This window comes from Camelus ferus, chromosome 2 (assembly GCF_009834535.1).
Source record: "Camelus ferus isolate YT-003-E chromosome 2, BCGSAC_Cfer_1.0, whole genome shotgun sequence".
NCBI classification, from domain to species: Eukaryota; Metazoa; Chordata; class Mammalia; order Artiodactyla; family Camelidae; genus Camelus; species Camelus ferus.
Window position 1 is genome coordinate 77,883,455 of NC_045697.1, and position 14,035 is coordinate 77,897,489.

The 14,035-nt window shown below is 36.5% G+C and overlaps 1 protein-coding gene across 1 annotated transcript in view; it reads left to right on the top strand.

Moving 5' to 3' along the window:
• Positions 1-14,035, top strand: part of ENPEP (glutamyl aminopeptidase) — a 76,448-nt gene that overhangs the window by 32,282 nt on the left and 30,131 nt on the right. The window contains exons 7-10 of the mRNA XM_006191298.2: positions 384-518; positions 2,265-2,330; positions 7,107-7,172; positions 7,307-7,458. Of these exons, the coding sequence (XP_006191360.2) occupies positions 384-518; positions 2,265-2,330; positions 7,107-7,172; positions 7,307-7,458 (419 nt within the window). The remainder of the gene's footprint in view (positions 1-383; positions 519-2,264; positions 2,331-7,106; positions 7,173-7,306; positions 7,459-14,035) is intronic.

The window sequence follows — 14,035 nt, forward strand, 5'->3', positions numbered from 1 at the left end:
TAAAGCATCAATTTTTGGCAAATCAACATGCCTCCTCACTTAATTCTCAGACAAATCTGTGAGGTGGCACAATCATGCCTGTTGCATAGATATGGAAACAGGGCTTGGAAAGTTTGGCACATGTTTGAAAGTCACATAGAATTAGCAGAAACAGAATTTATACATGCTTGTGTCTTCTTGGCCTGCCAGATAGAAGAGAACAGAATCAGTGTAGTCCAATCAGTGCAAAATAGGATTGATTTTAACATCTAAATCCTTGTTTTAACTAATATGAGTCATTTATGTTTATTTTCCCACCAGTTTGTATTATAAAAATGATAATTTGACATATACACCAGTATAAAGTAAGTGCTGAATCTCTTGGGTTCATTCTGTCATTTCAGCGTGACCAGATGTTACTTGAAGATGTATTACCTGTACAAGAGGATGACTCTTTGATATCTTCACACCCAGTTGTTGTCACTGTGTCAACTCCTGCTGAAATCACATCTGTTTTTGATGGGATTTCTTATAGCAAGGTGGGGGAAATATGACACTGTTTTGAATTCTTCCTGTTTGGTGGCTTTTCTCTCAGTAAATGCCTAAAAATGGTAAGAACAGCTAGACTATGCTAATGGACTTAGAGAGACAGTGTAGAACTTATTCCAAGTGCTGAGTATTCAATAGTTTGTCACAGAATTCTGAATCGGATTTCTAAAAATCTGTCTTTTCACTTTTGTTTATAACGGCTCTCATTCTGACAACTGAACATTTACATGTTAAGCATCCAATTTAAAATTACTTGATTTTTTTTAAAAGACAGTAAATCTTTTTATGCCCTGTCGTCAATAAGAAATACCATACATATGGCCACCTTTTCTAGCAGAATGCTTCCAGCAAGCATTTGAATGCAACTCTGTTTGAAGGAATTACTTTCATCCATTTTTATTTAAGATTTAAAGATGATTTTGTTAGCATCTTGTGATGGGGCATTTTTAATACATTAAAATTTTATGAAAAGTTGCTGAAAATCCATAGTGGCCCAAAGCTTTATGTTACCCATTTTCTCCCACAACTTCTCCTGTAGTTTCTCCTCTAAACATATTTATTCCACACCTGTATGCAACATATTTTAGTCAATTTTCCACCTCAGCCCCTCATGATTTACCCACTACGTTAAGTTGTTCAAACTGCAAACTAATACATTTTGTTGATGTGGATGTTACCTAAGTTTTATTTAAGATGAAATATTATAATTATTAAAATGAATACTAGATAAAATTGGCTTGAGTAAAAAGGCCTTCTATATATTAGTATTTGACATTAATAGTATCATATTTTTGGCTTTCCAGGATTCCTTTATTCATTTTTCTTTTACATTGTTAATGATTCTTTTTATCTTCCTGTTAAAATGAAAATGTCTAATCTACTTATAGTATATTCTAATAATTCACATGGAGACATTTATATTTATTAAATCAGTGTCTTCCTTTCTGGGTTTCAGGCATTAGGTCAGAAATAAATACATGTTTCTCAACCTTTAGCCTTCTACTCGGAACAAGAAAAAAACTTATACTTAATAAATTACAGTAAAAATTGTGACCTTAAATGGGGAAGCAATGTTTTTGTGGTCAGTAACTTGAAAGTTGATTTTAAAATTTATAAACAGTGCATTTTAGAATTATAACATGTGAAAAGCCAATAGAGAGCAGAGATATTCATCAGGTTCTTCAGACTAAATAAAACCAAATGAGATAAACCACGTTTGAACAAAAAGATTTTATGTCTAAATTGTGTATCTATATTAAACTATTTGCCCAGATTAATTCCTCAGTTGTCTATTTCCCATTGTTAAATATAATTCTTTTTCAAAAGTATTGAAATATACTTAAGAAGTAGACAGAATTTTATCCTGAAATTGCTTTCCTCGTTCATCAAAGAACATGATTTTTCTAAAACTTTTTCGTTTCTCTTTCATTAGGAAGGCTCCATCTACTGGTTAGTTTTGTGAAGTGCAGTAATCATTTGAACCTCAAGTTACGGAAATGATGGCCATTTTATCAATTTCTCCTTATCTTTTAGTTATTTTAGGAGCATAGATACAGGGAGTATGCCAAGTGGTATTTTCATCCTAAAATCACGAGCAATACTGTGTAACTTAGCAGAATCATCTTGAAAAAATTATCCCAGAAATACGATCATGAAAACCTAGCCACAATAGTGATCACTGTTATTTGTTTCTTATGCATCCTTTTAGTTTAACTTGCCATACTTTTCCATCACAGGGAGCTTCCATTCTGAGAATGCTTGAAGACTGGATAACACCAGAGAAATTTCAGAAAGGATGTCAGGTATGATTTACTACTTTTAATGGTATTGGAAGTAAACTACACTGATATGTGGCTCATGAATGTTAAGATATGTGATCAATTAAGGCCAATTCCCTTTTTACTTTTACTTTCCTTACTCAGGAATAGACAATACAGCAAGGCACAAAAAGGTGATTTCACATCCAGCCTAGTACCTACACTGTATCTGTAATTGCCATTTAGCAGAAGTTTCATGGAGAAGGTCAACATTACTTATTTTAGGATGCCCTTTACATTTATATTAGCTCGGGCTGCCATAACAAGATACTACAGACTCAGTAGCATACACAACAGAAAGAAATTTTCTCAGTGTCCTGGAGGCTGAGGAGTCTGAGACCAATGTGCTGGCAGGTTCGCCCCCTTTTTGCTGTGTCCTCACACGGCAGAGAGAGAGAGACAGAGAGAGAGAGAACCTTTTGGTGCCTCTTTTCATAAAGACACTGATCCCACTGTGAGGTTCCCACCCTCCTGACCTCATCTGAACCTAAATGCCTCCCAAAGGCCTCATCTCCAAACACCATCACACTGGGGGTTAGGACTCCAATGTGTGAATTTCAGGGGAATGCAATTCAGTCCATAGCACTATAATATAAAATTCAAATTTATCCATAAAGGTTTTCCCTTACAGTTTGTAAAATGACTTTTTCTATATTATTGGATTTGAAAATGGTTACTATAAACATTTCTATTATGATAAAGTCAGTAGTAAAGAGGGCCTGCTTCCTTTTGGGGACAGAATAACAATCAATTTCTTAAAGCATTTCACACAGCCGACTTAAGCTTATTCCTCCAGTGGATGTTGCAGCTCCACTGTTGTCCTTCTAGCAAAACCTAAGCCAATTCTCTCAGGGTTTTATATTAGCACCATTGCTACCTTGTGTCCCTGTAACTGTCCTGCCTGCAGGTTGGCCCTGTTGCAGCCTAAAGATGGAACTGTCTTCCTACTCTTTCCCTTCCATCTCCATCCTCCCTGCTGTGACAGGTAGGTAGGCAAAGTAGTGTTGATAGTGTCCAGCCCATAAAATAGAAAGCAGGTCAGAGCAGTGCCCTGCTAGCTTTCCCAAAGGGTACCAGTACTTTCTTTGGATGTGATTTCCCCGAGACAATGCCTGCCCATCATTCCTAAAGCTCTAATGACCATCAGGTCTTCTTATGTGGCAATTAGTACTCTCTGTGATACCTTTAAAAGGGAACAGTCCCCTTTTACCAAATACTTAAATTCCTAGGCGACTATTAAAGTAAGAAATAAGACCAGGATTTAGGAAATATTCAGGGAACATATCAGTCCATTTTACTCCTTTTGTCCATTAATAAAATATTCTGTGTTGACATTAGGTAGAAAGGAAGAAGCTATGTGCTTGCTCTTACATGTACATTAGAATATCCTGTAAACTTTCCATCAGCTTCAAACTCAAATGTCATATCTTCTCTAAATGAAAGCACCTTTAGTGAGGAACTGTGCCTTCTGTATCTTTGCATATACTCTAGTGCCTAGTAGCATGCGTTACAGATGTTAGAAGAGCTATAAAATACTTCTGCAGTGAAAGAATGAGTGAGTGAATAGTTTACAATAAATAACACAGAACACAAAAATAAACAAAGACAATTCCTTTTTAAAAATTAAGTTAAAATATCCTTTTCACAGTTTTCATTCTAAGTTAAACTGATGAATAATACATTCTTGGAGTCTTCAAAGCTGACTTCAGATTAAATCATTTTTCATATGAACTTTTTTTGAGAAGTACCAAAAGAGTCTTTAAAAATGAATATCTATTCTAATAATTCAGTAATACTCTCCCATTTCATTTAGCCCAGTATCTGTGGTATAATTAATTAAAAACCCAGTCCTGTCTAAAACTAACATTTCTCAAGTTAAACTGTCTTCCTTCAACCTAACTGTGACTACAGATGGTGCTAGAAACTGAATTAGAATGAATAGATATTAATTTTCATACCATTACAGTGCTATGGAATTCATTCACAAAAAGACACTGAAACTCTCATTATTTGCCTCCAAACTTCAAACACTAGCTAATATCTGCAAATAGCATATGATCATAGGGCACATAGGGCACACTCAATAAGCTCTCACACCAAGTGGAGCATTCCTTCATATATTTGCAAATGAATACAATATACCCCTCCTTGATTCATCATCATGCAATGATTGCTCCCCTAAATCCCACAATGTGTGACATTGTTCAAGATATTTTCCCTTGTAAATACTAACTTTCTATCAAAAGTGACAGTTAGCTCAAGTGGTGTGGCATTAACTCTGGGGGTGGCCAATTGTCTGTTCCCTTTCATGTTCATCACCTTCCCCCAAACCTCAGGCAGCCAAGTAGGTGCAGAATGTAGGGAAATAAGAGCAAACCCATCAATTAGAAAATCTTTCAGTCTGTGATTGTACTTAAAAAGCATATTAGAAAATGGCGTATTGATAACAATGCTGGCCACGAAATAGAAGCTGAGAAATATATCCATCCTTTCTTTTTCTCCTAGTATCAGTAGTATTCCTGAAAAGACAGGAATGGCTAGGCTGGAAAATGTCCTTTCCCTTCCTGAGATACTAGTAATAGAAGCATTGTTCTTTTCCATTTGTCCTCACTGATACCAACTAATGAGGGACTATTACTGGGGGACCTAGGTTATCATGAACTTTTGACTGGAGTGACTACATTGTGATTATTCAAGGTGAAGAAGGAAATTTCTTAATACAGAATATTCAAATGCACTAATATAGACAAAATAAAAATAGTACCTTTGAATATACTGTTTATATGAGCCTCTACCTCAGGAGAAGCAAGAAGCTGTAATTTAAAAAACAGTAACAATAATAACAGTGTGGAAAACCACACAAACTGATCCTGGATTCAGAAGTCTCTTCACAGTAATCTCAGGCAAATCTCTTACCCTCTTTAGGCACCAGTTTCCTTCACCCCTAAAATGTGGGGGTTGTATAAAATAGTATTTAAGTTCCCTTCCAGTTCCAAGATTGCATGTTTGTAAGTACAAGATATTGTGAATATACAAGGAAACCTCTAAATTAATTTTAAGAAGATACATTAATTAGAAATTATCACTAACAAGTAGCTATGATTAAAATTATTACTATTCCAAGAATCCAATTATTTTACTGAGATGGAATGAATGATCTGTGCAAAACTCTGGAATGAATGTCTAGATTTGACATAGAACATGTGCCTTTCATCTCTTCTCCCTTCCTTCGCCTGCCCTCCAGTGGCAGCGCTGAGCAGTGAACCCAACAAAAGAACAAATATGAAGGCAGCATTACAAACTGGCCTCAACCCTCTCCCAGGCATCTTGGAGCACTCCTGCTAATATTGTTTTATCTCTCTATGCCTGAAAAGAAGAGGAATTTAGAAAATAGTGTAACTTAGGTACAGCACCTCCTGAAAATTATAGCAACTTACAGTGAAAATGATATGTGCAAAGTCAACCACTGGTTACTTTCTCTGAAGGTTCAAAGAACACATAAGAAGGTTCTATTTCTATTAAAGACCTCCACATTTTAAGTAGGACAATTCTGGAGCATAACAGAGGAATGTACAGCAGGAATTTTGGTAGTTTTCCTGGAGAACCCCAAGTAGTGTGCACTTAAGAGATTAGGAGAAGACTGAGAATTTTCTCTGGAGATATATATCACATTATACCTGAAAACTCCTATATAGAGACATTTTGTGACCAGACTTGACAAAAGGGGGAGACTTCTTGTTAAAATTTTATATTTCTAAAATATTTGAAGAATGAAGACTTACTCTTTAAAGTGAATAATTTCCCCAATTTATCTATCATCATCATCATGATCATGATTACTGTTATTCAAAAGGCTGTATATTCATTTATTTAGAGCAGGAGTCTGAAACTACTCATGCTTGAGGGTCAAATCCCACCCACCACCCATTATCCTAAGGCCTGCAAACAAAATCGCTTCTACATTTTTGAACAGTTGGAAAAAAATCAAAAGAAGATTTTATGACAGGTGAAAGTTGTATGGAATTCAAATAGCAGTGTGCAGAAGTAACCCTTGATTGGAAGACAGACACGCTGATTCATTTGGCTGCGTTTGTGCTATGGAGGGGCAGCTGAGTAGCTACGACAGAGACTACATGGCCCACGACACTTCAGATCTTTACTGTACAGCTTTTTACAGAAAAAGGTTGCTAAGCCCTGGCTTAGAGCCACGCTCACGGGTTTTATCTTTACATATCACCTCAATCGCTCCTGTGCGATGGGGTCATCTGATGTCTGAGATAAGGAAACACCACTGGTCTAAATGAAGGTAGGGGATGAGCCAGTGGTGGACAGGTTAACACCACAAATTGAGAATCATGGAATTACAGTCTCTTCTCCTAGTGGATCAAAAGTGTTATGGACTGTTGGCTGTTTGCTAATCATTTGACTGTACTTAAGTATCTTACATTGCCTGTCCTGAAAAAATTAAACTCATAAATTATAAAGTCTTCTGTTTATAATTCCATTACTTAAAAAAGAATAAAGTATCTCATTAATAAGAAAAAATGTCCTTATGCTTTCCAAATAAATCATTGTTTGTACAGTGTTTTTGTAGGTTATAAAATGTTTTGCATACAGTGTATCATTTGATTTTCTTTCTACCTACAGTCGCTATATTATACATTAATATAGCGAAATATGTTGAAAGGTTCAGCTCATGTTGTGGAAGTATGGGAAAAACAAACACTGACTTCTGAAATACTTGTTATCTTTCACATACAGAATTATTTGAAAAAACACGAATTTAAGAATGCAAGAACTTCAGATTTTTGGGAAGCACTTGAAGAGGTAAGGAGGAGTATATCCTCAAAATGTTTCTTTAATTAACAAATGACTTACCAATCATTTCTTTATCTGATTATTCTATCCTTTTATTTCCCCCTTATTTGTTGTTTAATCATTATCCATTAAAAAAATCTTAGGCAAGTAACCTACCAGTGAAAGAAGTAATGGACACCTGGACCAATCAGATGGGTTATCCTGTACTTAATGTGGAAAACACGAGGACTATCACACAGAAACGCTTTCTGTTGGACTCAAAAGCCAATGCTTCCGAGCCATATTCAGTTTTTGGGTAAGGATCTATAATGCATTTCAAGAGAAAGGCAGAAATTTTACGGAAATACTGGCCATTCACTTATACCTTGCCCTTTAGCACCTGACTAAAAAGCATAGTGTCTTTAGAGAAACAAAGGCATCCAGAAATAACTCAGTTTTCTCCAGGTTCCAAATGGTGGATGGAGCACATACACGCCAGTCCTATCCTTCCCAGAAATCACCAAATAAGGAAATAGAAGTACTAAAAGAAAGAAACTCATAAAAGTAAAGAAAATAGAGAGAAAGGGCTACATGCATCATAGAATTCTAGAAGATGAAAAGCAGAGGGAGGAAGATAGACAGAAAACAAACTGAGGAACATGCAGTCAGTTAGAAAGGAACTTAAGCAGAGGTGGAAGCTGATTTTCCCTATTCCTAGACAGGCTCTGGGCTCAGTGTCAGCACTCAGAGTAGAAGGCAGGAGCGAGAAGTGAGGGGGGAAACAGGGCAATTAATTTGAAGTCTGGACTCAGGACAGTTGTGGCAGGCAGACCCCTCACTCCCCACTTCCCTTCATCAACAGCCATTCTTTCCTCTGCACAGAGCTCTCAGAAGTCTGGCAATGACTCAAGGCAAAAATCCAGAGGGCTTTTTTTCCTAAAGAAATCGACTGAAACAGTGGAGAAGAGCTAAGGATTTCCATTTGGTTGGGACACCCAGAGTACAGCTTTCCTCCTTATGGCGTTTGTAGGATGGATGGGCTGGAGCTGCCAGCTCCCCTCACACAGGCACAGAGCCCCTAGTCAGACTTCCTGTTCAGCAGAGAAGTCGGTTTCAAAAATACGCTTCCCTTCTCAACAGTACAGAGGTTACATACAAGACAACAAGAATAATCAATTCAGTCCTTCTTTCTCATATGCGAATGAACAGTCAGGGATCACAAGACACACGAAAAAATCTAAAAGCATAAAAAGCAAAATCTCACATGAACAAACAAAAAACTTGTCTCTATAAGAAAAATAATTGAAATAAAAATAAATTTATGAAATATATTCAGAGGTCAAAGAAGCTATTATACTCATTAACGAAGAGCAGAATGTCTCTGAAAGGACAAACTGAAAATGTAAAAGAGCCCTAAAAGGTTAAATTTTTGGTTGTCAAAAAAATTAACAGACCAACAAGAAATAAATTTGGGAAATTCTCTAAAAATACAGGACAAAAACACACAAAACTGGTAAATATGAAAGAAGACAAATGTGGAAGATCTAGCACCCAACTAATAGAAGTCTCTCAGAAAAGAAAACAGAGAAACTTAAGGAGTAAAATATATCAAAGAATAAAGGACATAAGGATTCGGATTAAAAGGCTCACTGACTACACAGTACAAAAAGGAAAAAAACCCCACATACCGAGCTACATCCTCATGACATTTCAGAAAACAAGCACACAGGAGTTAGTGTGGCATTAGATTTCTCCACAACAACCCTGAACACAAGAAGAAAATGGAGCAATCATCTAGAATGTAGATGCAAAGCATATTTTCAGTCTCCAATTCTCTACCCAGTTCCCTAAACCAAATACAAAAGCACAGTAAAGACATTTTCTGATACGCAGCTCCAGAATATGCATTCCACACAGCAGTGCTTAGAAAGTTACTAAGGCTGCACTCCAAGGGGACTGCAGGAGGAAGAGAAAAAATAAGAGTAAATCAAAAAAGAGGAAGACATGAGATCCAGGAAAATAGTGCATCCAACCTAGGAGAGCCTGAAAGGAAACACAGACCAAAAGCGATCCAGCGGGCTCACGGTGCCGTGAGGAAGAGAGTATGACTGGGAAGATGGGAAAACTTGAGGAGGTGGTGAAGTTTGGTCAACTACACAGAAGAAAATACGAAAAAAACAAAATTAAAGCTGTTTATAAAAAACTGTGATCCAAAGATAGGAAGCAGGTAGAGTGATTTTATGTCATTGATAAAGTATAAGAAAAAGGAGTCCATTTGACCCTTATGTTAGTGTGTTATCGCAAAATTTTATTTAAGTGACGTAAGGGCCATGAAATCAGACCATAGAGAAGGAAATAACTCCAACACACTTCTTAGCCAACAATATGTATATAGTATAATTTTGTAAATGTTACTTACTGTCTTTTACCTTTTATAATCAACCAATGGATAACATATGTAAAACTTCTGTTATGGTGGCCGAGTAGATTGTAAACATAAACAGTCTTATCAAGAAAAAATAGCTGACAGAAGAAAGGACGTAGAAGAGGAAGAAAAGGTGGAAGACAAGTGTCAGGATACTGATTCAGCGGCTCTAATCCCAACTCAGTGACATCATGCTGGTAGTTTGAAATTGGTTACGATGTGACTTAATGGGAATCAGCAAATACTACGTTCCACCTCCCACCCCTACCCTCCCTGAGAGCCAGCTGTTAAGCATTTACCAGCACTGCACAGGATACCCTCATTTTACAGTTAGGAGAGACTAGCAATACTAAAATTTATAAAGCAAGAAATGATAGTATGAGTATATTATTCGAAGGAATAATTGTAACCTATAGAAAGTCTAATAGTACTATATCAAAATTTGATTTTTAAAGGGGGAATGGAAGAGAAAATAGTGTTAATAAACTAAATCACCCTCTCATGGTTGAGTTTAGAAATACTATCTAAAAAAATACAGCGGTATATTAGAGTTACAGAATTAGACATCAGAAGAACTAAAACCAGAAGCATTTAAAAGGGGATATTTTGAGAGAGAAGCTGGCCTGTGGGAAGGGTGGAGGGGACTGTGGCTTTTCAACAGCAGTTTTTCAGGTTTTTGATTAACCATGTTTTTATTTGCAATGCTCAAATGAAATTCTCCTGAACTTTTAAACATCAATTACAAACTCAATCAAATTCTTTTGCATATATCATTAAGAACATCACTACTTAAAACTTAATTAAATTCCATTTATAATTTCAAAATACAAACACCTAAAGACACAGATTCACAAATCTAATTTTTAAAAATACTTTCTTATACGTTTGTATGAATCTAACAAATTAAAATTCATAAATACAGCATGTCAAATTTCTTGGGCATTTTCAACACATTCAAACCTTTAACTTCACAAATTCAGGCTTTTGTAGACATTTGAACATGACTACTGAGTTAAGGGACTCTAAGAATTTCAATTGAAATTACAAATCCAATGTCATTTCCCCTAATTTGCCAGATTTTAAAGAGCATTTCAAATATTGTAAAAACTGGCAAAACATGTGCAACATAGCCAGTGTTATCACACTGTATGAATACCCTTGTACAGGAGTATTAATACTATCACCATCCCTATAACTAAACTGTTGTTTTTGTACACATTCCTGGCATGTCAGCTGCTCCCAAATGAAGAGAACAAAATCAGGATCTCAGGACTCCTGGCCCCTGGGCTTGGCCACAGTAACCTGGGTGGATGTCATCTCAGACCCCTGTTACACAGCTCAGCCCCGCTCCTAGACTGCATCCTGGCTAAACGGGAGAAGCATAGTGCATCACTGGTCCCCTGGACATCATTCTGGTGTCACTCATACCGATTTTTATTGTCTTTCAACTTCTTAACACTTGGTTCGGTTGGAGAGGATTTTGTACCTACCACACTCCAGCATCTAATTTCTGCCTCCTGATTTCCACTGAAAAGACCCTTCACCCTCTTTCTCTCTTTTTCAATGGTCTCATTGTCTCATTTACCTCGTAGTCACTTATATATAAATCATCACAAGATCAATTATTCAGTATCAATTAGAGTAACGTGAGGAAGGAGACTCATAGGCTGTGGAAAAGGTACCTCAGGAAGTGTTTAATAACCACAAATGGGTTCTTTTATGGTTATTGTCTTACGTGCTAGCAAATCAGACTGGCTAATTTTAATACCACTAGAGCCTTTGGATATTAAAGTTTAAAAACATTGTTCTCTTGCAAAACAAGTTTCCATTTGGAAGTTTCAGAGTAATTATTCTGTCCTGCTATATGTGTCCACTGATAGGCTGAGCCTGAATTAATTGGTAGGGCAGGAGGTGCGCAGAGTAGGGAGGAAGACTTTCTTACTTGAGGAAGTGATATTTAAGCTGAATAAACTGATGTAGGGGATGACTGTCCGGATTGTCGAAACAGAAACGGCAGCAGGTATGAAGGCCCTAAAGTTTAAAAGAAGCATTCTACATATAATAGGCAATACTTATTGAGCATTTATTAAGTAGCTAGCACTATTTTAAGTACTTTAGAGTATTTTATTATAATGGAGAAATTTAGGCAGAAAATGATTAAGTCACTTATTCAAGGCACAGAGTGTAAGTGATGAATCCTTGGTTTGAATGCAGGCAATCTGGCTCCATGAACTGGATAACAGAGAGCACTGGGGAAAGTGACGGGAGATGAACTCAGAGAGGAAGGCAGGGGCCAGGCATGAAGACCATGCTAAAGACTTTGAACAACTGTGTGTGCAAATTCAAGGATGTTAAGGAGAGAACTGGCAGGATCAGTATGCATTTTTCCAAGTTCCCCTCTGGCTGCACTATGGCAGACAGATCAGGTGGGACAAGAGTGGAAGCTGGGAGGACAGTTAGGATGCTACTGTAGCAAGTGGCGCATGTGAGAGATGGTGGAGTTGATGGGGGTCTGCACTAGGAGAGTGACTGTGGGCTAGAGGCAGGTGTTCAATATTCCAAAGATTGGGTGGAGCTAAAATTTCCAATTAAATAATAATGTGCTGGGAATACAATAGGACGAATTTGCAGAGGACCATCTCCTTTCAGAGTATGGTTCTCATCTTGTTCTATAGGGATCATAGCAATACTTCTAGAGACCTGAAAGATCTTTATAGATTTATAAACCCATTTTACGACACGTACTCCATGCTGCAGGAATAGAACCTCTTTTCTGGCTTCCAATTCAGGGCTTTGGGAACACACTCACACTAACAAAAATTCGGACTGCCAAAACACTTTCTGTCGAAGGTATCAAAAATGAAGAGCACTCAGAATTATTAAATTGGCTGCTTCCAAGATACTAGTGGGCACCTGAACTGGAGAAGCATCAAGAAAGCCCGTGGTGCTCACCTTGTTGAAACCGTGACCAGTTTCTCCTCCTGGAAACCTCAGACACTCAGCTCTCCCACAGTAAATAAAATTCAGAGAAACTGGGAATCTTGCTGTGAGGCAAGTTCTGAAAATTAATAGTTCTTGCCAAAACAAAAGAAAATTTGAGTTCTTAGATCAAATGAGATCAATCAGGGAGTATCTGTATATCCTTCTTTATCTTTTCTTTATTTTGGAGAGGAAAGATTATGATGGAGAAAACTTCTTTGTTTTTCACTCTTTGCTTTTCATAGTATGTGATTTGAAACATGGAACTGATTCGTTATCAGGTGATAATTCAATTACAAAAATCACATAGTAATTTCTGAGATCATTCTGTTAAACTTTTTTTTTACAGTTACTCTTATGATCTAGTAAATCAGATTGGCCATATTTAATACTGCTATTTAATAGTCTTTGGACACTGCAATTTTAAAAAATATATTTCCTCCTTGAGAAACAAACTTCCATTAAGAAAGCTTCACAGTGGTTTTCCCTTCTGTCATACATATGCACTGACTTAAACCAAAGACACAACCAACACCATTTTTAAACTGGTTTGATTGGATTTTTAAGAACTGTTCCTTGGTTATGGATTCCTTTCCACACAAACAAAAGATTTTATTACCAAGGGAACTTAAACATATCATCAGATCTAAAATCACTTTTAAAATTATAATAAATCTTTAAAGTGCATTAATTAAGATTCAGAACATGGTACTATATTAATATTTACACTTTTCTCTAATTCTTTTAGTTTCAACCTTCAGATAGTTTTTCTAAAATTTAGATTCATAGATGCATGATTTTTAGTGATCATTTATCATTTTCAATCTACTTGTTCCATTTTTTGGTAAAAAAAAGTTACACATTATATATGCATAGGAAAATAAACCCAGAAAACATGGGCTTTTCTGTTGAGAACATTTCATAAAAATCTATAGTAGATCCTGAACAAATAAGAGAGAAAAAGACATTATATCAAAAGTGACACCTCCTTATTTTTCAATTGATTAAAAAGTTAGATCATAATATATGCCTTAATGCCCCCAGTAAGGAATTAGCTTTTTCTCCAATCTCAGTGTTCACCTGCTGTCTGTTCAGATATATTCCTGTCTGGTACACAAGGTTCAATTGTACGGTAAACTGAATGGCCTCTTCTTTTCTCACTGCTTAAATATTCCATGATTAGGAAATTTTTACTGACCAAAAACTTTTTATAATCTAAATGGCCCACACATGTGTAAACTACTGTTTTAACAGTATGGCCTCAACCACCTCTTAGAAATGGGCCAGTCTGACATCTCCATCAGGGGGAATTCTCTATGGGACAATCTTGCATGTCTTTGGCAGTCCACTCAAAATAAAAGGGTGAAGAATGGGAGTAGCTGTGTTATCTTGGGGCAACCAAAGTCAGTTTCCTTAGTGAAAATTAGATTGGCCATATTTATACTGCCACAAACTGTTATATGGTAAGATATTTAAAAAGTGAATTATA